At 42.8% G+C, this 24,493-nt stretch overlaps 3 protein-coding genes across 5 annotated transcripts; 1 reads left to right on the forward strand and 2 right to left on the reverse strand.

The window, feature by feature from the left end:
• Positions 1-276: 276 nt before the first annotated feature.
• prima1 (proline rich membrane anchor 1) lies at positions 277-10,030 on the reverse strand (the record flags this gene model as incomplete). The annotated part of the gene is made up of 4 exons (XM_022750964.1): positions 277-472; positions 6,190-6,322; positions 8,768-8,909; positions 9,710-10,030. Coding segments are annotated over 4 exons (696 nt in total), but the record flags the coding sequence as incomplete, so codon positions are not given.
• Positions 10,031-16,167: 6,137 nt separating this feature from the next.
• Positions 16,168-17,554, forward strand: fam181a (family with sequence similarity 181 member A). Its single transcript, XM_022750488.1, has 2 exons — positions 16,168-16,198; positions 16,326-17,554. The coding sequence occupies exon 2, from the start codon at positions 16,384-16,386 to the stop codon at positions 17,161-17,163; it is 780 nt and encodes a 259-aa protein (XP_022606209.1). The 5' UTR covers positions 16,168-16,198; positions 16,326-16,383; the 3' UTR covers positions 17,164-17,554.
• Positions 17,555-17,608: 54 nt separating this feature from the next.
• On the reverse strand, positions 17,609-23,824 carry LOC111225547 (ankyrin repeat and SOCS box protein 2-like). 3 transcript variants are annotated; one of them, XM_022750490.1, is made up of 9 exons: positions 23,720-23,824; positions 22,982-23,183; positions 20,201-20,370; positions 19,850-20,005; positions 19,487-19,732; positions 19,232-19,403; positions 18,417-19,020; positions 18,163-18,316; positions 17,609-17,993 (listed from the first exon to the last, which is right to left on the reverse strand). In XM_022750490.1, exons 2-9 carry the CDS (start codon positions 23,098-23,100, stop codon positions 17,863-17,865), a joined length of 1,752 nt encoding a protein of 583 aa, XP_022606211.1. In that variant the 5' UTR covers positions 23,101-23,183; positions 23,720-23,824; the 3' UTR covers positions 17,609-17,862. The 3 variants fall into 3 exon arrangements, with proteins under 3 accessions (XP_022606211.1, XP_022606212.1, XP_022606210.1); XM_022750491.1 differs by lacking the exon at positions 23,720-23,824 and adding an exon at positions 23,306-23,349; XM_022750489.1 differs by lacking the exons at positions 22,982-23,183; positions 23,720-23,824 and adding an exon at positions 20,753-20,930.
• Positions 23,825-24,493: the final 669 nt, after the last annotated feature.

Consider the following 24,493-nt stretch of genomic DNA (forward strand, 5'->3'; position numbering starts at 1 on the left):
ATCTGCGGCAGACTGGCAGACAGTCCCTCTCCAGCCAGCAGCCAACCAGCCTGTCAGCAACACTTGCTGTTACTAAGAGCATAATGTTCAGCCTGCTGTGCCACTTTTGACACCATGGGGGTTTGTGGATCTTTCTCTTTGTCCTTTCTGCCTTGATTTTTTTTTTCCTTCCATCTTTTACAGCTCTTCTTGAGCTGAATGGTGTCTTCAGTCCGGGCAACATGCCAAGCAAAGAGGGAAGGTTTACCTATTTGAAAACCTCGGGGGTTGAAAAAACCCTGTTGCATTCTGGGAGAGAGGGGATTGTTGTACTCGGGATAAGGTGAGAGACGTTAACGGTGATGTCACTTCCTGCGTCTCCCAGGAGACAGTCTATACCACAGTGTTGTTCGTACCCATGGCCTTCTTGTTACGGATGCTCATGGCATATTCCCCACGACTCGTCCCGTTCTCTTCTTTTCGTAGTGGTTTCCTGTGAATAAACATTTTCATAACGTGAGGATAAATTCCTTGTCAAGAGAGATTTGACGTTATATTCACCCTCAGCTAAAGGCCACGTCATTAAACAGAGTTTCTGGACTGTTAACCTTTAGGCTGATTTGATTTCTCAGGCTGCTCTGGGTGGATACGCTGGTCTCAGCGATCCTTTCTAATAAGCTCAATGTTCAAAGGTCACTTTTGGAAGGAGACAGGAGGGAAGGATGCATTGCAACACATGGGATAAGGCAATTACCTACTCTGACTGGTAGATGCAATCTTCCTGCTAAGTAACGAGTATGTGTGTGGCTGTCAAAACAACTTGGGAATAACATCGATACATAACCTCTTGTGAAATTCCCTCTCAACACTGGTTGCGCTGTAATACCTTGTCCTTTCTGTGAGTATGTTCTGGTGCAAAATAAAGCTGCAACACATGATCCCCTTTGCTGCTACTGGCCTGTGAAGAGCAGTATCATTCAATGCCGCCCTTTTCATGCACTCCTCTGTGCCTTTGTGGTTATTATATTTGTCCAGTGTACTGTGGCTTCTGCACCGACCCCCTCAGCTGCTCTCCCCTGCTCGGGCTTATGTAACTCAGAGACAGATCTGAATACAGTTAGTACAGTCATTGTCCCACTCAGCGCTGTACAGTGCCTTCACTGGCACAGAGGACCCTTGAGCGACATCTTAGCTCACTGTCTCCTCTCCTCTCCACTGAAAGCCCCGGCTGACCAGTCCAACTTTGACGAACAGTCATTCTCAGTCCAGTCCGGCACAAATCGTTTTGATTTGTCGGACATTGTGCAGAGAGGGAATCCTTAAAGGGTGAAATGAGCTCATTTCTCAGTGACACAATGCAAACCAACATAACAGCTCTGCAAGAAAAAACGACATTTATTTATGATGTTTATTATGTTTAGTGTTTGTTGATACTGTGTCAGAGAAGTGACGCAAAAAAATCGAATTACTTTTTCAAACGGAGAATGTAATTTTTTGAAAGACTCAGGGGTTTTGCTGCCACAGCCTTTTGGTTACCCAGTAGGTGACGTTACTGTGTTAGGTAACCAGCTTCAGGACTCTTCTCTACTTGTGTTATTAAACATTACACTTTAGGATATTAGTATCTCTTAATCACCACTTGTGTTTAGCTTTCAGGCAGCATTTTGTGGTGTTTTTGCACAATATTACATCATATTCTTTCTGTTTCGGTTCAATTTTCTCCACGGACTCAAAACTTACCATGGATTTGAATCAACACCTTTGACAAGATCTTATTAAAAACTGAACATTGTGAGCTTCACAGTTGTAGCATGTTTTTGTATGTCTACATTACTGTTTATGTTGCTGTGCTCTCACATGTACTTGCACAGAATCATAATCAATTTGAGACTAAAATAGAATTGAAAAGCTGATTAAAATTTCATCAGATACAGGTATTAACTGTAATATTTCTTGTTGGTGTGCCAGTCTACTAAATGTTCAATCAGGAATTTTTCATGCATATGCGCCCTCTATTTATTCATAATTCCTGTGCTGTCAACTCAATTTGTCAGCTCTCTTTTTTCTTGCTTGATCCCATGCACTTTTGCCAGTCTGATTTTGCCACACCTGTGAAACATCCATCTTGTTGCTGTCAGGTTTTAAACCTGTTCCAGTCTCAGCTGTTTTCAGCTGTCATTTCAGTGCTGTGCATCACCTCTGTCCCCACCTCCTGTGTTCATCAGAGCTCCTCAGAAATCCTGCTCAGCTTGATCCCATCCAGTTTTTCAGTTGAAGATACGTAGCATTCATCTGTCACCGAAGTCACTCTCGGGATGTTTACCCGTCTTGAAAGGGTTTCGCCTCAATCACAGCGGGGTGTAAATAACAAACACTCCAGGTATGCCTCCCCTCTTAGCTTTAACCATAGCGACATGGCTCTAGGAATGGCAGTTTCAGTCTGTCGATCAGCCCACCACTTTGGTCCAGACTAAAATCTATTATATAACAGCTATTACATGGCTTCCCATTTTATACAGACATTCATGTTCCCTAGAGGACAAATCCTACCAACTTTGATGGTCCCCGGACTTTTCCACTAGCACCACCATTAAGTGCACATTTGTGGTTTTGACTGAAATGCCTCAACAACTATTGGATGGATTGCCATAAAATTTTGAACAGACATTAACGTCTCCCTCGGGATGAACTGTAATAAATCTGGTTATCCCTTGACTCTTCATTGAGTGCCATCATCAAGTCAACATTTAAGTTTGTCCAAGACTTTGGTTTAAGTACCTGCAAAACAAATAACTTTTAGTGCTAACTGGCAAATGTTTGCATGCTATCATGCTAATTTAAGATAATGAACATGGTAAACATTACACCTGCTTAACATCAGCATCTTAGCATTGTTATTTAGGGCATGTTAGCATGCCGCAGAGCTGCTAGCGTGACTGTAGACTCTTAAAAACAAAAAGTTACATTAACTTTAACTATGTTATATTAACTTACATAAATATCAACACTCTTCACTTTTAACTGAAGCCTAACACTGTACATTGAGCTTTCTTTCGCATTGTATAGTCTCGGATTCATTATAATATTTGTGCTCATATTGTGGAGTGTCATGTATGAGCGAGATGATTACCAATAACTGTTGGTCAGGTTTTTTAGTTTAGTGTTTCTAGGGGTTGTTGGAGGTGATGTGAGTTCATGGCTCTAGAAAAAAAAGTTCTAAACAAAACACAAGGCTGTGACTAAGACTTCCTGCGGGACTGTCAGCTGGAGGGGGTCGTAAGGCTCAGGACACCTGGGGATACAGGCTGGCCATGTAGGACAGATGCTGCTTGCTGTGTCCCTGTGGGACCTGGGGAAAGCCTGAGAAGGGAAACTGTCCAGCCCCAGGGTGGAAACACATTCTGCTGCAGGGGGGGTGATTGGCTGATGCTGCTGCAGCCAGGGGAGTTGGGATATACCAAAGTTTTCTCTAAGGGACAGATGGCATTGTTTATAGGCAGTCTGGGAATTCTTCTGCTCGGAACAGAGAGTCAGAGAGGTCTACATTCGTTTCACATTATGCAACGTCCCTGCAGCTCACTAATGGTTTTAATTTTGAATATTTTTGTCAGGTCATGTGATCTACAGACTACTGAAAGATGCTTCAGCCATGTGTATTTCTCCCAGGATGTAATCTCCGGTCAGACTGACCATGTCGCTTTGGGGCCACCATACAGGGCAGAGCACTGGGGCCTCAAACCGACCTCTACCCAGGCCTTCAATAATAGATGCCATGCTGTTGACACATGGCAGGTGGCAACACAACACTTCACAGGTTAGATGAATATTTCATATCAAAGCTGTGCAATCACAGCGCACATTCCTGTTTGAAGTTTGGGGAATGGATCATGGTGAAATTGGGACATGTGTTGAGCTGTTTACAATCACTCCAGCCATCTGGAAATTAGAGTAACATGCTATGGTTCAAAGAAAAAGTATTAAAAAACAGACTGTAAAAATCTGTCACCCGTTTTGATGGTGCCGGTACAGTAATTTTGAAAATAAAACAGAGGAAATTAATAATGTATCAGTAAATATTGGATTGTAAACCATTTCGCCTGACAAGATGTCCCTTTTTTATTGTATCTCTGGTTGAGTATTTTGGATACAGTGTATTGCCCTTGGATAGAACTGGCTGTGATGTATTATCCGTCTTTCGACAAGCCTCCCAGAGCGGGAAGTGATTGGGAAAAGCATCGAGCTTCATTAGTCAGTTGGTTTGAGTTTTGTTTGTTTTGGCTTCTTGGATGGCTGATAGCCTGGACTGCAGCATCATGTCTTTTGCTTCGGATGGCACAGCAACACTGAAACACAGCATGTGTCTGAATCCTCTTCTCTAAGCTTGCACACACCAAGCCTCCCTGGTGCTGTGGACTCTGAATAGAATTGTATGGAAGTGTTTTTTCTTTCCAGCCCCCTTTGCTTCTGACAGATGACTGGCAGACAAAGATTATAAAAAATAACAAAAGGCCAGGAGGGCTGGGACCTGCAGAGCTAGCCCCTCTGCTGTCTGTGGTGCTCAGGCCTTGGCCCTTGGCCAGCTGATTTTCATTGGGAAAGCCCGCAGCACTGAGGGGCTGGAAGGGCTATATATAACTGGCTGTGTTTTTCTCACTGACAAACCCTCTCTCACATTGTTATTGACTAAGACGCTCAATTACTGCCTTTGCTTGCTTTGGTAGACAACATTTTATCTGTCCTTTTCGCTGAGTTGTTTCCTCTCCCTTCCTCTCAGTAACGATGGATGATTAGAGCATCCATGGCAAATGTTAAAGGGATCGCATTTTTCCCTGGATTGCTCTCCTATTGGCTGGTGACTAATGAATGTGTAATGAGGCCAGTCTGGGTGGACCTGTGTATTTTTCCCTTCTCATTCAGAGTGGAGGGCAGCTTGGCGTGGCACAAAGTCTGCAGTCTAGAGCCCACAGAGCTTCAGGACACGACCCGCTTGCATGTATAAAAGATGTGGCCTGTGACTGAATGACTGCGCAAATTAATTCATAAATAATGACTTGGGTTTGGGGCTAGAGCCCGTATTGCAACAACACTTTCCTACCACTGCTGCATTAAAAAAGGTGCCCCTTGGCTACACAGGGGGCTGGAGAATTGCCATAATGAATTCCTGAGCCAACTACCCATTACTTCCGCTGCCTGACTTTGCCTATTTGTTGTTTAAAGAAAGGAGAAATAGAGTTCTGCTGGGGAAAGCCATATCTGGCATGCACGCTTAATACAGTCACATAAATATAATAAGGTATGACACAAAATCTATTTAAATACACATAAATAAAACATAGAAGTAGCTCCCTAATTTAACACACACAACTGTGGCTGTTCTCACATGAATGTGTGAGAGTCAATGTTTATGCCATATTTTATAGAGTGTGTAAATATGCCAAGATGATGTATGTATGTATGTAAAGATGTTGTGTGTATATGGATGGGTGCACACTAGTATCCACCTCATGCCTCTCTGTGCATGTGCAGTGCTTTGCACGCTGTGGACGTGCGTGTGTGTGCGTGTGTGTGTGTGTGTGTGTATGTGTATGTTAAATGGCTGGGAACATTAACGTGGATGTCAGAGTGCATGTGTGACACCGTGCTGCCTGAATGTCACACAAAGAATTGGGTCTGGGTTGTGCTGCAGGCTAAAACCTCACGCAGCCTTTTCTCTAATAAGCCAAATGGGGGGAAACAGTTCCCGCTGCAACAGCAGTGTCTTGGGATTCCTCCGCTCGCATCGTGCTTTCGTGGTCATGAATCCAGCTGCCATTCTAGGAAGCTTTAGACACTTATGTAAATTAAAATCAACAGTATCGTAAAGACAGGTCATCATGCACCTCAATAAATTAATTTAGAATATAGGATGTTTCTGTGTGACTCACTGTCGTGGATCTTCCTCTGTGACATTTACAACCCATTCCATTATCTAACCTCTGACCTGAGTGTGACCCAGCAGGTTGATGACGGGGTCATCGTAGCCTCCTGCGTCACTCTAACATAAAGCCAGGAGAGATAGCACAATCTCCCATGGGCCACATTACACAAGATATGTTGAGTAACCTGCCCATGACAGTTCCTATTTCCTATTTGTCATCACTTTGAAATATTTCAGAGCTGCGTGGGAGTGAGATCTGACTGAAATACTACAAGAAAAAAGAGAAATCCAACCTCTTGATGGCCTTGTAGCAGATGATGATGGCTGAGAGGAGGAAGACCACTGAGGCACAGCCCACTGTTCCAAGCACTATAATGTCCATCTCCATCCACCAGGGCCTCAATAAGGGCACCATGGGCTCTGCCACTTAGAAAGAGAGAGAAGAGGCGGCAGGAGGATAGAGATTTGGATACAGAAGCAGAGAGTGAACAGAATGTATTTAGCTGAATAAATCAGAAAAAACAGCTCAACATCCAAAAGCATTTACTGTGATTACAATGCCGATCACTTCAGCCACAACATTGATTTTAGCATTGTTATTAAACCCCTTAGTGATTGTATTATACAACACAATAACAGAGCAGCATGGAGGCGGTTCTCTTCCCTTGCTCTCTGAGTCGGGAAGTAGCTGTGTCCTCGCCTGTTCTGTAGGTCTTAGGTTCAACGTTCAAAGATATCCAACCCGACACCATGAATCATTTAAGGTCCCGTCAGCCTTCCTTACACCAGCACTCTTGTTCACACCAATTACTGTTGCAGGAACCTCCTGCTCTTTCCACATTAGATCTGTGGCGCAAAGACCACTCACCAGGAATATAACATTATGTGCATCAGCAAATTCGTGGCCGTAATGCAGAACTTGCCTCTTCTCTTTCTGCAGTGTTTGATGCTCCCCCGCGTCTATAAATCAGTTTAGTCATGTGCACATCAATCTACCTATCTATGAATGCGAGTTTGTTCCAGTGTCATGCTCCTGAGGAAATACACTGTGCTGTTTATGCAATAGCAAACTCCTAACTCCTGCATGTGGTGTTATTTTTGTTATGAATGAGAGAAAGGGTTTACACCATGGCAACAAATACTCCTAAGTAACGCTTTAGACTATTTTCCAACACAGCACATTTCTACAGGACAAATAACAAGGCACGGCTCTTCCCGGTGCAGCACACCACATCATAAGTCACTATGAATTTAAAAGCTCCCCTCAGCCAAACTTCCATTTTAATCCTGCGTTTTGTCAAAGGCAGTAGGATTTAATTCAGTCAGTGGTAAGGATCTACTTCATTGTGATAAAGCACACTCCTTTGAAGGGACTTCGGAAACCATTTTTAGCACACAGACGCTGACTTTCAGTGCCAATTTCTCTATTTTCTTTTAGACTTTTAGCAGATAGATAAGATCTCAGCCATTGTCCCAGATTTTTAGCTATGCATATTCATTGCATTTTTAAAGACTACAGTTTAAAGCAAAAAATTTCAGCTCTAACCATTCTGCAAATTGGGCTACTGAAGCAAATATCAAGATAATTATGTGCTTGTATAGATTAAATTGAAAACTGAGAAAAAAAAAACTCCCTTTAAGTGAATTATTCATGGTGTCTCCACCCTCTGCAAACATTTCTGTGTAGAGTTAAAAAGGAATAAAAATCGGCCTACTGGTGTTTGTGGAGGCACAGAACCCTTGTGAGCTCGTAATTACACTCATGCATTGGCCATAATTGGACATTCAACCCCCCCCACACCTTCGTTTACAGTCAGATGGTTCGGGCAGCATTTATGCAGTGACCTTGACAACAATCACAGAAGGGTCTCTAACTCTTGATTCATAGGTAGCTCACATGGTGAGTCAGGGGAAAAAGGAGGTCCCTGTAAATTGACCAGACAGAAAAAAAAAATCATTGGAACTGATTGATTAAAACCTTTCCTCTGCTGTCTGCTGAGACTTTGATGATTAAGTACTCCTCCCTACTCATAATATTAAGGGCTCAGGGTGAGTGATTCTAAAGAGTCACAGTAATAGCTCAGAATGGCTGCATCATCAGCAACGCCTGTCCCATATTTCAGTGCACTGTTCATTAAGATGCTTGAGATGACATACAAATCATATCAACTTTCAGCGAGAAGGCTGGTAAAATATGTTTGCCTATCTGTCAGGGGATTTACCATCTTAGAGTGGGACGAAAGAGGGAGTGTCAGGGGAAAAACTGCCGCAACAGGCACTGGATCCACACAGATATACACGCTTGTTGTGTACAAGGACTACCACACACAACAACACACCCTTATTACCGGCAGCTCCACTTCAAAACGAAGCTGGAACTACTGGGCTGCTTCATTAGCCCCTTATCTCTGACAAATTAAAGCTAATTTAATTAACTCATCTGTGTTTTAATCAGGGGTCCTCCGGGGGAAACCCTACCACTGAGCCACTGAGTTTGGCAGCCCAGCAGGCACGGATTTCACAGGCAGCTGGGTACTCCCCAAGGTCAGACCCGGCATAAATTAGTCCTGTGTTCAGCTGTCAACATCCTGCTGGCTCTATCACATGCACAGATGCACACGTGCAAAACTGCACCCATGCACGGGCACTCGCACACTAAATCTCAGGGGGTTGATGGTACGTTTTTTTTCCTCCTGTGCATAAAAGAAAACACTTCACGTCAAAACTGTTTCTTCAGACTAGCCAGTTGCTTGACACCTGCGTCTGGCTAGGAATGACATCCAACTGTGGGGTGAGAGCAGACAGAGTGAGACAGACAGAGTTGGAGCGAGACAGGTGTGAAACCTGGGAGTGTGACCTGCGAGTCATTACCTGTGGTGCCCAGTAGCCGTGGGGGAGGCGGTGGAGGCGGCGGAGGAGGAAGCGGGGGGTATCGTCTACAGTGGCATGCCAGCTGGCACTGTTCACTAACTTTCTCCGCCACAGTCCGTGAGCATGACCTCTGGAGCTCTCCCTTATGGTGAAGGAGAGAGAGAAGAGAGAGACATTGAAATGACTGAAGTACCATCAGCACAACACTGTGCAGCACAAATGGAGACTCTTGAACACTCAGCAGCCTCTTAGTTCGCGGCACTGTGGGCATCCTCTCAGCATTCTTTTCATATCACAGCTCCAGTGTTGTTGTCACCGGAGCTGCTGTGTGTATGTAGTACATGCAGAATAGTATCACGTCTATGGCTGCAGCCTGCTCCCTGTAAGAAACCACCCACCAACAGAGTGGGCAGCAGGCTGCCCCGAGGAGTGTGCGTGGGTGGACTTGGAAACTCAAGCAGATCACATTACACATGAACCCTGGCAACACTGTGTGCGTGTGAACAACATCTCACCACTATCTGTAGGCAGCAGCACAGGGCAGAGGTTAGAATACTCATCACTAACATATGCCTGCTGCAGGGATCCTGGTGGGATAACTGAATATTGTTATCATAAAAACACAGTTGGCTACTCCATGTTCCCATCACAAGAGAGCTGAGTGTCTGTGTGTGGATGTGAGCACTTATCTCTCATGCCTTGCTGGAAACTCTACATATGCATGTCTGTCAGTATTTCCTAAACACATGTGTGCCCTGCACTGGTGACCTGTATACACATGAGCAAGGCGTTACATATTAATCGCAGCTTAATGTGCACATAAGTTACTTGCAAAAGAAAAATCGGCTCCACAGTCCATCAGTAAATCAAACTCCAGTTACATTAGTGTAACCTCTTCTCATGCGTAAACTGACAAGTGGCGCGCCTGAACATGATCCTTACCTGGCATGAGAGTAAAAACAGTGAGAGAAGGCAATGACCGAAGAAAAAAGGCCAAAAACTTAAAGTAAATGGCATTAGATCTTGGACCAGCATTCCTCTTGCGCTGTTCTCGAAGATACTAGGCAGCGTTTCCAACAAATGAATGCAGTATACATAGGCTTTAAGTGTTTGGGAAATAACCATCCACCCTGTCCAGTTCAGCGGCGATATCTGTGACAGGCGTCTCCAGAAATAGTTTATGCCACAATCATTTTCCTCTTGAAATCCCGTTGTCGATAGCATAGGACAGGCGAGCCGGTGAAATGAGTAGCAAATCTCGATAATTCACATCTCGAAAGTAGTTTTTTTTCTTACTGGCACTCAGATAGCGACCTGAATCACGCCGCTACTCCGTGCAATGTGAGGGCGGTAGATGGCCCGTACCTTACATCCCTCCTCGGCTGCGAGCATGAGTGCAAAATGGGCCACTCAAGCCATCGAAGTTGAAGAAAAAAAAAAAAGAAAAAAAAAAGAGAAACGAACAGAGAGAGAGAGATCCTCAGGAATATCGTGCGGTAGGATTCCTCACAATGGGATCACACATCCCCTCAACTTATCTAGGCTGAATACTGTATGGGCGAGTCCGGAGGGCAGAGCCGAGGGTTAAACTGATGCATCCCCCTCTGTGCCAAAATACAGCGGGCTGTTTTATACGGGAGCATCACCACCGCGCACTTGATGCAGCGCTCACATCAGCTCATCCTGACAGCGTGTGCTCAAACAAATTCACCCTCCGCTTCTCAAAAAGTCCCCCCCCCTTTCCCTCCCTTCCAAAAAAAAAAAAAAAAAAAAAAAAAACACACACAGGGGGCGAAAGGGATATGGTTATGAAGGCGTCGGTAATGATGTCAGCCGGGCTTTGTTTGTTTTTGGTTTTTGTTTGCTTGTTTATATTGTTGCTTTATTTATATAGTGGGTCCAAGCAGAAAGTATAGCCCACGATGCGTGGAGGCGAGTCCGTAAGGATGACGCGTACTGGACCGAGTTGAAGTCGAGTGGAGAGAGAGAGGGAGAGAGAGAGGGAGAGAGAGAGAGAGAGAGAGTGCAAGACGCCTAACGACTGAAAACATTGCCATACCCATGTTTGATGTGCTGTGTGCCTGCTAGAACACTCTGTGGTCCAATGTCCCAAAGTAGGCTGAGATAAACAATACTGATGTAACCTGGCATTTACTGCTAATGCTCAACAACAAAGACGTGTATAAGATATTTATGAGCCATTTATTTTTAAACCTAAACTTCATTTTTTATTTTTGCCACGCTACCTTTGGCACCATGTTGATGTGGTTTATAAGAGGAGGATGCTGTGGGCCAGAGTGCAAAGAATCAGACTGCTATGGGTAGTTTTTAAGAGCAGAGTTGCATAATATTGTTGGTGGTCTTCACTGGGCACAGTTATGAAATTACCCCACAGCTCACAGCCATGTAGATGGTACTAGAGAGCCAACGTGACATCCACAGTTACTAAAACAGTTGACTGACTGGGAATAAAACCTTAGTGCTTATCTTTCCGTTATTGATAACTACTGAGGCAGACACAGAAGAATATTTTCTTTGGATCTGTACTGAGTTCTTATTTGACGACACCACCACGTTTATAAAAAATACAACTACATTCTAGTAGACTACGAACAATGAGTAACTTAATCAATCAAGTGACTATTCAATTGATAATCTGAGTAATTTTATGAGATGAAAATACAAGCTATAGCGAATCCTCACAACCTCTCAGATTGAATATATTTGGGTTCTGGACTCTTGACTGGACAAAACAAGACATTTGGACTTTGGCCTTTGGACAAATGTGATGGGCATTTTTTGCCATTTTATAGGTCAAATGATTACCTTGTTTATTGAGAAAGTAATCCCCCAGTTTAATTATGAAAACATGATTTGAATCATTTCCCCCTCTGTAACAGCTACAGGGATGCAAAGGCACTTAAACAGTGGGTTACGCTTGAACCTGAGATGTATGAAACTGGCTGCACAGCCTGTTTGCTTCTTCGTGTTTCATAAATCCACAATCATTTGTTGTACCCGTATGACTTATCCTCTGTTTGAAAGTATTGCTTGTGGTTGAAATAAACAGAAGTGACAGCCAATTGTGTCACAGCCTGCTTATTCCAAATAACACAAACAGCATCTAAGCCAACTATTCAAACAACTTTGGATTAAGATCAATGGATTCAGCATCTAGCCCAACAGCCTTTTGTTGCAGCTGAGCATTTATCACATCTCTTGCCTATCAAAAAGCTCTTCACAGGCAGTAATGGGGTGAGCTCATGCACAAGAGCTGTGGATGACTTTTAGAGTGGAAAATCCACAGCTGCTGTTAAACTGCATTTGCACATACAGTGCAATGCAGATATTTTGGGGAGTTTTTGAGGTATACACCAAGCCTGGGTTTGGCGTGTAGTGTGCCCAGCGGTTCAGCTCGTCCATCCTCTCCTACAGTCTGTCCCGGTATTGATTATCTGACAAGAGAAAAGCACTACATCCTCCTGGTTCCTTCCTGCAGCCTCACCTCATTCCAACAACCAGCAATCTGCCACAACATACATCACGGCCCTTTTAAACTCAGATAAGGAAAGCTCTTAATAAAATTACCGTGTTCTTTCAGTGTCATTATTCTTGCCAAGAGTAATCATCAGCATCTCTGCAAACAAACAGAGCCTCAAAATGTAACGTGCATCACACAAAAAGAGATTTAAAAACCTGTCAAGTAAGGAATATTAATGTTCAGAGCAAATGAACTCAGCTGCATCTGTCTTTATCTCTATTTCTCCTTGATTGTAACAGTCCAGTTGGGTTTTATCACAGTGGAAGTAGATTGCCATCTAGTGGGAAATAGTGGCAACACATGACATACATTGTTCCATGTTAATGTATTATAGATTATTGGAGAAAATGTTGTTTTAAGTCCAGAGAACTGTCCTGGTGCACGTCTTCCTCTACTAACAGAAGTTTGTGTTTACTATGGCAATAACTGAAAATCACATTATTTTAAAAGAAACACTTTCTTTCCATGATTATGAGGAAAGATTTTTTTCTTTATTACATAGGTTCAAATAAATCACATTTATGTAAACTGGCCCAGGGAGTTATTGTCTACTGACTGTATAACCCTATACTTATTTTGTATCTGTATACAGCTTTTTATGTGTAATCATTTCAACATATTTTACAAAAGAAAAAGAGAGAAAAAAAAAGCATCAACAAAGCACGGGAACCAAATAAGGAATACATTCTCCCTCTAATGTCTTTATGTCCACATTGTCCTTCGATTTATCCAGATCCAGATATGATAACATCCTTGGTGTTTTGGAGTGATGGTAATCCATTTTTTCCATTTTCTGAGAAAGGTTTTTCCATCACACACACACACACACGCACACGCACACACACACGCACACGCACACACACACGCACACGCACACACACTCACACACACACACACACACACACACACACAGGCCACTTTAATTGGTACACCTGCACGACCTAATGCAATCCAATAAAACTGTTCTGCTATGACGTCAACTTTCATGACGCCTACAATGTTTTTTGGGTCAATTTTTTGGCACTGTCATAAAAATATGAATTAAATCACCCATTTTTTACTCAGTGATGGTGTTGTATAGTGAACTGCATTATATTCAGAGGTGTTTCTAATATTCTGCCCCCCTCGTGTATGATAACAAGGAGGACAAAAATAAACGGAAAAAAACTCTCAGTCTCTACAGCAGAGTAATAAACATCACTGAATTTACACATTTCCGACAAAGTCAATAAAATCTGTGCATCTGAACAGGTTTTTATGTTGCTTTTGCAGGTAACCAGCAGAATTTTACAGGTCACCTCCTAACTTCTTTACCCAACTTATTTTACCATCCTTAGGAATTTCAGAGTAATCTCAAATGTCTCTTAGGGTTAAAGATATATTCCCCTTAAGATATGTTAATCTTTCTACATGACCAAGAAGATGTGGGAATGATTAGCACTTACGTGCCCACACAATCTCTAACAACACAGCTGTTGAGTGTGGAGTGGTTTGTTTTGAATGTGAGGTGTGATGAAATAAAAACCTCAAACGAATTCCTCCATTTGCGGGCTTTGTAGAAGTGTGTTGCATTACATAGACAGAATACCAATCCTCCTCTGATAATTCTAGGTCCACATTTACTTCTGAGCACCTATTTTACTTTGACCTAGTACAGAGAGCTATTATTTTTATGGATCTCCTAATAGCTTTTATTTAATTTCGATGTATTGTTTAGCTCTCCATATTTTTTACAACCTTTACTCTGTTTTATCTTTCTTGTATCTTCGTCTGGTCTGTTTCTTGTGTGGCTGTGACACCGAATGACACCCTCCCCCTGGGAATCAATACAGTGTTATCTTATCTTACTGTAGCTATTTTTGAGGAAAGAAATGACCCAGGTGACAGAAAAAAAGTGTCCATTCTTACCATGGAAGGCTCCACTTATGGATGTATCATGGACAGCGGCTTCTGCCAGGGAGCTTGTGCAGAGAGATTCAGATTACAGTTGTACTATAGAGCTCCTCTGGGCCTCTATAGATTTGTGTTTATGCGAACACAGTGAGGAATGATGATACTTTGTAACATCATTGTACATCACTTGACACCCCAAACACTCCCTGGCTGCAGCCAAGTGCAGTTTGCATGTGCAGCAGAGATATGCAAGCTAGGCGCATATCTTCGGTGCGCAGGTGCAGCAGTTAAAGTGAGACTTGTTTGTTGGCATGCCTGCAAGTCTGCCTGTGTTAGGTGGATTGATGATGTGTGTAGGCAGACTCCTATGACCCTCTTATACTGGATTGAAGAGGATAGGTAAATATAGAAAGGAGTGACAATTGTCAGTTGGTTGAGTTTTTGTCAGAAGTTCCATAAATCAGCTCAACCCACCACATAACTGAAATGAGTGACAAACATCGCATCCACCTGTCCATGGCACAAGAACATCGTCACACTATGGGATTTATGGATGGTATTGTGCTTCCTCTTTCTCCTTGTCTCATTCTTCCTCACTTCAAAAGCACAGGAGTGGGGTGACAGGCCAAAGGAGGGTGGGGGAGCCCCATTGTTAATTGGCCTTTTCAGCTGAACAGAGAGGTGAAGGGAAGAAGAAGAGAGGAGGACAATAGGGTCCCATTGCCTCTCCAGAACAAGAGGGATGCACCGCCTTAAAAGATAGACCAGCCAGAGCACATATAGACCTGCAGGGCTCCTCCTCAGACAACCCCAAACTGAGTGAATGAGGCAATCAATCATGAAGTCCGCACTTCACTCTAAATAAATGGCCCGTAGCCTTGATATAGAATTTTCTTTTTTTTTTAAAAAGAAAATTCTGTGTCCTGGTGCAAGAGTGATTCATGGTGTATGTTACCCTGTGCTTTGAGGGCAGCACAGTGCACAAGCGTGAGGTGTTACTTACCAGACAAACACTTTCCTCACATCTCATTCCACTGCTGCTGCGGTTCAATGGAAGGATAGGTACTCCTTTTCCACTTCAATAAGGGGATGAAGCTCAATTAGCATTTCACAACTCCCCTTTTCCTCCTCTATTGCAACCTTCCCCGCGGAGCCCATGCTTTCTCTGAGGATTGTCCTGTTTTGGGCCCTTGTTGCCGTTGGCAGGGTGACAGTATTCGAGTGTGCAAACTTGTGCTATTGTCCGCGGGCCAGAGGGAGCCATGGAGACCCCATAATATGACACAGGAAAATGTTTGCTGATGGCAATTCTATGGGCTTTGTCCGACTCTTTCTCCTTCATGACGACTCGATTTAAGTCTCTAAATGTTTGACTACAAATGCAGGAGTGCTATCCAGCTCCTTTCCCTTTGTCCCGCGAGGTTTGAATGAGTAATTCAGCCTTTGTGTCGCTCGATTGAGGGGGCAAACAGAAAGACAAGATTCTTGAGCGTTCAAGCCCCTTTCCATGGTTATGCACTCTTTAGATCCCCCCCTTCCTCACCAAATCCTACAGCTGACATCACTCTTGGGGAGGGTGCGAGGGGTATCTATGTTAAAAACTCAACTTTTTAACAGCTCCAAAATAAAGTTAAGAGTGCATGCATATTTCAGCAGAATCCGTAGCCGACTCATTTTTATTCATGCTCACTCCGGATTTTAGGAGATGTTTGGCCACCGCGCAGAAATCACCGTGTAGGAGAAATATCGCATCCCCTCAGCGGCTTTTAACAGATCTCCATGACAACAATTTGCAATGGTGAAGAATTCGATAGCAGGGCGCTTGGAGGCTGATTGGGGTGCATTGTGAGGGGCCTGGGGTCGCTGATTGGTTCAAGGAAAGCACCATAACTACAACGAGTTTATATTCATTCAACTTGTTGAAGTGCTCCTACTGCAGCCTGGAGAGAAGTCTGTGCTTGGACTGCGGCTTCAGAGTCTGGATCCAACCGGCAGTGGTGAGTAAATGGTTATTACTCTCAAAAAGTATAAATTAAGATGCATTACATTCATTTGAGGCTTGGTTACAGAATTCCCTCCACGCGTAATTACGCAAAACCTATTTTTTCTCCGATCTCCCTTTAGACCTTGATGGTGGGCGACCAGCTCTAACATGGACTGATTTAATAAAGTCTTGGCAAAAATGGCAAATGCAGACAGCGAGGTCAAAACGCTGCTGAATTTTGTAAATTTGGCATCCAGTGACATCAAGGCGGCCCTGGATAAGTCAGCTCCGTGCAGACGCTCCGTGGATCACAGGAAATATCTGCAGAAACAACTGAAGCGGTTTTCGCAGAAGTACTCTAGGGTGCCAAGATGCCACACGCACAGGCCCGCGGAATATGGATGCGGAAGACCGGTGGGGACAGGTCACCAAAGTGTGAAGGTCGCAGAAAAGGCCAGCTCGGATGCGCAAGATGTGGAGAATGTGGGGAGCGCAGTGGAGCAGGTGCCTATGAGGAAACGCCAGCTACCAGCCTCATTTTGGGAGGAACCCAAGCTGACCCAAACTAAGAGGGAGCACTCTCATTTAGCATTGAAAAGGAGCCCTGCGTCCACATCTGAGGGCGGTGAAAATGAAAAGAGAAAAAGGAATTATGGTAATGATGCAAAGGCCACACTGTCTGCGTCCAGTCGGCGCAGCTCTGCGGACAAAGAGACGCTTAAATTGGACCTGACCTCTCACCACTGTGTGAGTGTGTGCGGCTGTTGCCCCTTCCAGTACCACGGACACCAGGTCCTCCACAGTCACATTGTTGTCCCCCATCCACCTGTGGGACTGTGGGGCAAGACAGCAGGGACTGAGTCAGAGAGACCTGAGCATCCTTATGGACAGAAAATTCACACACATGTTGTGGTCAAACCCATACCGACCAAACCCACCGTCCAGTCACCGATCTTCAGCGTGTTTGGATTCATATAATTACTCACACTTAAAATAAATGTATATAGGACTAATTGCTTTCATTTTGTGTTTCTGCACAGCCTCTTTCTCTTTCAGCATTTGAACATGAGACTCTTCCTCAAGCACTTATTGGAATGCTTCATCTATTTTTATTGTTTAAATCTAAAGGACTAAATTGCACTTGCAGAATAACTTCATCAGCTTCACTTTGATGCCAGTCTGATGTCACCAAGTATCTGAAAATTGACAGTAAGTTAAAAGGTTTCTACTTTTAGGTTTCTACAGATACTGCCTGTTCTTTGTAAGGTAGGAAGAAGCCATGCAAATGCATTAAAGCATCCTGTTTTAGTTTCCTCTTTCAACTATGAGAATAGAATGTGGGGCATAGATTTTGCTTTTTGTTTGTCATAGGCACATTTGAAACAATTGCTTTTATTTTTAAATAAATGATTCAACTTCCTTCAAGAAATCCCTTGGGCATTAGATCATTTTTAACTTTCACTGATGGTTTCTGTGAAAAAAAACACTCTAAGGGACAGATTAAAGAACCTTATTGTCACATCACCTATGCTATAAATAGATATTTTATACATAGAGAACTGCTTTGAGAGGACTATGTACAGATTCAAGACATCAGACACAACTAAAAAAAGAACCACAAATAGATAAATTTAGTCACATTTCTCATGCATATAGTGCTTGAAGGTCATCTTAAAGTCAGTCAGTCAGGCTCAGGTATCGGATCACTCTGTCTGGCAGAGGTAGACTTGTGAGAGATTTCAGTCTGCGTCTCCCCATTTGGACCCGAATGCTTAATCTGCAGAGGTGCTGCAGTGGACGAGGCGACACTTTAGACAGAAAGAGAAGATAAAGATAAAGAGCACTGTCACTTGCATATTTGAAGACCACATATGTGTTGTATGCACGTGTGAGGAAATGAAAGACAGAGTGGAAGGGTACATGTTTGCATAAGGAGATATATAAGGAAGTAAGTAAATGATAAGATTTTGTACTCACATGACTTCCTCTTAACAGCAAGCCATTCTTCTCGGCTGTCCAGTAGTTCAGTGAGCTTGCTGCACAGTTGAACATGACCAACATGCTCCAGCAGCAAGTCTATGATTGGTCCTGCCCACTGACACATAACTGGTGTTGAGATCCACTCGCAGAACTGGAAGAGAAATTCAGATAAAAGCTTAATTACATAAAAAGAACATACAAGTTTCAGTTATGGTGAAATGCATGAGACTGTTTTTGCTTATTTTTCACACCTGTGTTGCTCTTTCTGATGGCTCACAGCAGTTTAAAGCAAGCACACTGTCATTTTGTAAGACATGCCCATTGCTGCCAACAGTTCTTATATGGGATCCTCCTGAAGCTGGGTGAGGGGCACTGCCGTATGGACAGTTAAAGCAGGAGAGGGCATCGCAGCCGTTGTCCAAAAGGCGTTTGAGTAGAGGCAGATTGTTCATGCAAAGTGCAACAACAGCAGGGAACGTAGTACCATAAGATGGGATTCTGGCGTTGACATCGGCCCCTCTCTCTAGCAGTAAGGACACGGTGCTGACACAGCCCTGACTTACAGCCATTAGTAGAGGACTGACTGGGTCCAGGCTCACACTAGCGCCGGCGTTTAGCAGCACCTCTGCTGTCTTGGTGCTGCCGTTGGCAATGGCAAAGTAGAGGGCTGTCGCGCGGCGATCGGCATACTGAATGGAATGATTATGGGCCAGTGTGGCGTTTACATCTGCACCTGTCTTCAGAAGCACAGCTGCAACTGTGTGTCTGTTGTGCTCTGCTGCCAGGTGGAGGGGGCTGATCCAACTGTGCCGGAGCCGGGCTCGACTTGTCACTGAGACAAGCAGGGACACAATCCTCAACACAAAAGTGACAATGTTAATGAAAAATATTTAAAAACAACAACTGCAGAGGAGATTATATAACTCTTAACATAACACCAATATATTACAATAGCCACTCTACTGTAGATTATAACCACAAATCTTGTATCCTAATACAAATGTTAGATCTTGACTGATGTTTTCTTTTATAATAACAATTAACAAGTGATAGTACGTCAACTTACTCGTGGTGTCCATACTGGGCAGCTAGATGTAGAGGCAGCAGACCTGAGTTGGTGGTTTTGTTGGCATCTGCGTTTTTAGTCAACAGCACTGCTACGATTTCCTTGTGGCCATTTTTACTGGCCTCATGCAGGGCGGTAACGCCATCACATGTCTGCATGTTCACATCTGCGCCTACAGAAAAGCATACTTTCTTTATAACCTTTAAATGAGGATGAGTAATGTGAAAAGTAGGAGAATTTTGTGCAGTGAAGTACCTTTTCTAATCAGGTAACACAGTGCCCTCATCTGTCCTTGTTGAGCTGCTACAGTGAGCGGTGTGATGCTGTAGGTATTAGGTGGATTGATTACAGCCCCAGCTCTTATTAGAATCTCACAGATCTCTGTGTTGTTCCTGGATACGGCTTCGTGGAGGGCTGTCCAGCCCTGACCACACCGCTGGTTCACAGTGGCCCCATAAGAGAGAATGAGGTTCACTGTATCCACATTCTCCAACTCACATGCTACAGAGACAGACAAGACACAGAGTCATTTCTACCCAGTACCTGGCAGATATATGGTTATCCATACTTGTTTTTTCCAAACAGTCCTGTTGTATACAATCGGTTTCACAGCTGTACCTTTGTACAAAGGGGTTTCTTTGTTCTTGCTGTTGATGTCTGGGTCAGCGCCAGCCTCCAGAAGGCACCGCACACATGACAAATGTTCACAAGACACAGCCAGCAGCAAGGCCGTCTGCTCCTGCAAGGTACGTTTGTCTACTGAACCTGGATGGACTGGAGCAGACAATATGCATATCACACAAACCAGTCGGGTGACTCATTTAGCATCTCAAGTATGTGCAACCAACGCACCAAGACACCTCTCTGAATATATCTATGTTTTCTCTTCCTACATTTTGAAACTAAGGTCAAACTGTGAACAAATTAATGCACTGTTTGGGAAAAACAATGATGCCTCAAGTGTCATACCCCGCAGCAGGGTCTTCAAGCACTCAGCCTGTCCACAGTAGGCAGCATCATGCAAAGGTATCCACCCATCTTTGTTCTCCTTCAGTAGGCTGTGAGGAGCTGATGTTGCCAGATCATTAACAGCCTCCACATCCCCTCTCCTGATGGCAAAGAGCACCGGGTCAACATCCCTTGAAAGGAGAGAGAGAAAGAGAAAGACAGAGTGAAGAGAAAAACACTTGAATTGACTTACACTTAAATGCAGTGGAGTGTAATTCTAGAGAGACATCAGCAGTGTTTGAGGGATGTAGTTTTCACGCAACCACCGACCTTGATTTTTTTTTTAAATTTAGGTGATTATCTTAATTAAACCTTAATAACCAATCCTAACTGATATACCATGTTATTAAACTAATCTAGAATAAAAAAGACCCGCTCATACTCTTATCTATTTACGAGTGCACAAAGACCCCCAACACACACACACACACACACACACACACACACACACACACGCGCGTACATACAAACACATGGTGCCTCTGTGTCAAACAGCAACAACGAAAGACTCACTCCGGCTCTGACGTTACGTCGCTCTGACCGTCTCCTCTCCCCGTATCTCCTCGCATTCGCGACATCGCATTATTACATTTACCTCCAGCATTACGGAACTGAGATAAGTATTCAGAATAGCAGAATTTCGTCATTTCTGATGGAAGATTTCACGGCAGTGTTTCCCACACAGCGCGGCGGTGGAGGCGACGGAGCGGCGCTGAGCTCCGCTCAGCTGTGCTCTCTCAGATTATTTTGGGACTGTATTGTCAGGCGGCAGGGTGACGGCTTTATCCATATATGTCAAGAGACTCGGACATCCAGAGATAAGGCAAACAGCACTCAAGATAATGCACTCCAAACCGAAATGGCTGTCTTTGCATGTAGCCTTTATTTCATTGGCTGGTTTCCAAATTAAACAACCAGGTAGTAAAAAGCATTAATCTTAAAGGGGAATTTGGAAGAAAAAGCACAGTGCCAGAGACAAACACAAAACAAGGACTAACAAAGAAGATAAAAGATAAAATCAACAAATTCATTGGCCACAGCTGCCTTTCTCACTTTTGAATGCATTATTGAAGATCTGTACTGCAGGCTATTTGTCCACAGGGACCGTTATTTGAGTCTTACTGTAAGTCCTTCACTTTTAGTAAGAGATAAAGGAGCTGCAAGCTCCCATAGTCAGATGGACTGTAGCTGAGATTTTTGAAATAAGGTGTTTTAGTTCTCTCACTGACACCCTAATTACACATTTTGACTAGCCAAAAGAGTTACTTTCTTACTGATCAATCGATTGATTAAAAAAATATGTAAATTGGCGACAGTCCTGTAAAAAACGACCTCCTCATGTCTTCCTCTCTGCAAACAGAGATGAAACTGGGAAAATCAAAAGTAACACAATAAAGCTTACCGCAACTTACAAAATGTTATACTGAATTACTAAATAACATCACGTAGGTTCGCGTAGTGAAATATTTTCCACTCTTTCTCAACTATGTGAATAGGCCTACAACAAACTCATACACACCTCTTCATGTATGCACATAATAAAACAAAGTTATCACATTTGATACATTCATTGGCTTAAAACTGTTATTTTTTGGAAGTAATGTTACAGCTTGCGTTGCTTCCTGTTTCTACAGTTGACTGCTTATGATTGGACAGTGCTACAGATGTTTCCATCGAACTGATCTATATGATTTACACAAGTCTAAGACATTTCTTTCTGATGACATGGTGTCCTCAGTGGGAGCTTCAGTCATGACTGTAACCTCTGCTTTGTGTTTGGTTTTAACACTAGAAAAAATGAAATCAATTTATTTCCCATATGGCAATGTGATCCACAGGCTTTTATTCAATCTTAAAGCTTTTACCTTTCAAAAGGAAATCATTTTCTTTCTCAGGCCTCCTAAAAGTATTCAAAATATATCCTTTCTTGGGAACTGGTGACCAAATTTGGTCTTAATGCATTGTTCTTGCTAGACTGTAATCATTTGGTTTGGCTGTGTACATTGTCGGGCAAAACTGTCCTATGAAGATTCCTGTCACAGTGACACAATTATTCATGTTCACCACCTCTAGGCGGATCTCAATAGCTTCATTTGTTTAACATTTTTACTCATCAATTAACATTCAGCTGGCTGACGTATCTCCACAAGAGGGTGGTGTTTTGTGATTGACAGACCGCATGCACTTGCAGGCGAGACAAGTATCAGGACTGTGCCATTAATCCTTTTACTGCTCTCTCTCTCTGTGTTTTAATAATAATGGTCACGTTTCACCTCCAATGTATGTAAATAAACCTTTTTGGGGACCTGACCATGAGATAGTAGTTAACTGTCTGAAGCAGTAGTCATCTGTACTGAGTAAACTATCCTGACAATCAACAACACATGTAAATGTTTCCACAAAAGGTTCTACTTCAACCTTTTTTTGTTTTACTTTAACAGTGTTTTCAGGTTTACTTTGACAATTTATTAATTATGGTGATCCATCGTTATGACATTTCAGAACCATGCCATGTACAAGTAATTCATAACTTTATATAAAATAATACATAGGCATGGTATTTTTTTTCTTCACCACATCAATTAGTTTAAATTTGTTTCAAGTTTAAATTTCTTTAAGAATTGTTTTATTCGGTTCATTTGCAAATGAAAATCTAAAGTCATGTGCATATATGCAATGTAATGTAATAAGGTAAAGCTTTATAAAATACTGTTGAACTGAAGTAATATCACTTTTCCTCACCTGAGCAAGTTCACTGTTGTGTCTGCAGTGTGGAGACCCAAGGAGTAGAGAGCCAGTCTGTCTTTGATATCATCGTTTAGTCTCTGGTAAAGAGACCTGGATCTGCTGACTGCAAGCATCACAGGAGAAGATTTGTTGTCCAGTCTGAGGACCCGGACATCCAACAGTGTGCTGCTGTCCTCTTCACAGACCACGGATGGGGCTGATGATCCAGTAATCAAAGGATTATAAAACCAAATTCAAAATGTCAATGGCAGCAAAAATCTGGTTGGCAAAGCTTTAAAACAAAAAATGCAACATCAACATGCACAGTATAATACACACATTCTGTATCGTCATACTGTATGAATTAGAGACCAAGCCAATTTGAAAGAGCTAAAATCTGCACCAGCAGACATCAGAGGGCAGCAGCTCAGGCTCTGAGGATAGATGCCTTTTAAGGGCATGTTCAACTGTGTTCGGTTCAACTTGATTCTGCTGCTCCAGAGGCAACACTGATGTGAGGTTGTGTGGAGTGTTACAGTGAGTTATGCGGCAGAGCGATGGCATTAAAATAACACATAAAGCTGGAGTTTCAGTTTATTTGCTCAACTATGACTATGATTAATGGACTAAGAAAATGCATTTTTTCCCATTATACTGTATATTTAAACAAAGATGAAATGCACACAAACATATAAAAATGTTTCAATTTCTTTTCTTTAAAGCTTCAGACATATTTCAAAAACTTCAACTCACCAGGTGACAGTGTTCCTGATCCCCATTCACAGCAGTTACTTTATAAATTTGTTGATCCTCCTTTACAACAAGAATAGCCCTGTCTAATGGTCCTCTGTTGTGTCAGCTCTTTCTGTAACATGATGAAGTGTGAAATGTGCTTTAAAAACAGCAGAACAATGACAGCAGATTTTTGTTTCACAATCACTTCTTCAGAAGTGTTTGTGAAAAATGCTTCCTGCATTCAAACTGGATGTGACACAAACAAGTCCTTCAGTGTATCTATTTACAGCTGAAGGAACTTGGCGAGACGACCTCTGAGGCTGTTTCCAAATTTCTGAGGGGCACACATTCTACCCAAAACAAGCTTGGTTATTTAACTAGGTTGTGAAAGATGACTCATTCTTTGATCACAGGTAATGCTATAAAAACACCAAACAGCACTTATAATATCATTATACTAGGGTCCTGGAATGAGCAGATATTTTGACTGGTCATAGCATGAAAAGCACGAGTGTAATTAATACTGTTAATGTTGGATTTGTTCCATGGAACTGTATCAGTAAGCCTTGCCAGTGAGTCAGCGTAAACATTCACCCTGGCCCTAAAACTAAAAGCTAAAAGTTCAGCTCTTATTATTATTATTATTAATTAAACCTGCGGTTCTCCTGCAAAGATGTGTCAAAATGTCCACTATGAAAAGGTCTAGTAAACCAAGTATTTTTCAAGCTACCCTCCTCCTCCTCCGCATATTTGTTTTGCTTATTGTGACTTCACTTGATATGTGACCGTCAC

The sequence above is a fragment of the Seriola dumerili genome, unplaced genomic scaffold (genome assembly GCF_002260705.1).
Source record: "Seriola dumerili isolate Sdu_G_001 unplaced genomic scaffold, Sdu_1.0 BDQW01000149.1, whole genome shotgun sequence".
Lineage (NCBI taxonomy): Eukaryota > Metazoa > Chordata > Actinopteri > Carangiformes > Carangidae > Seriola > Seriola dumerili.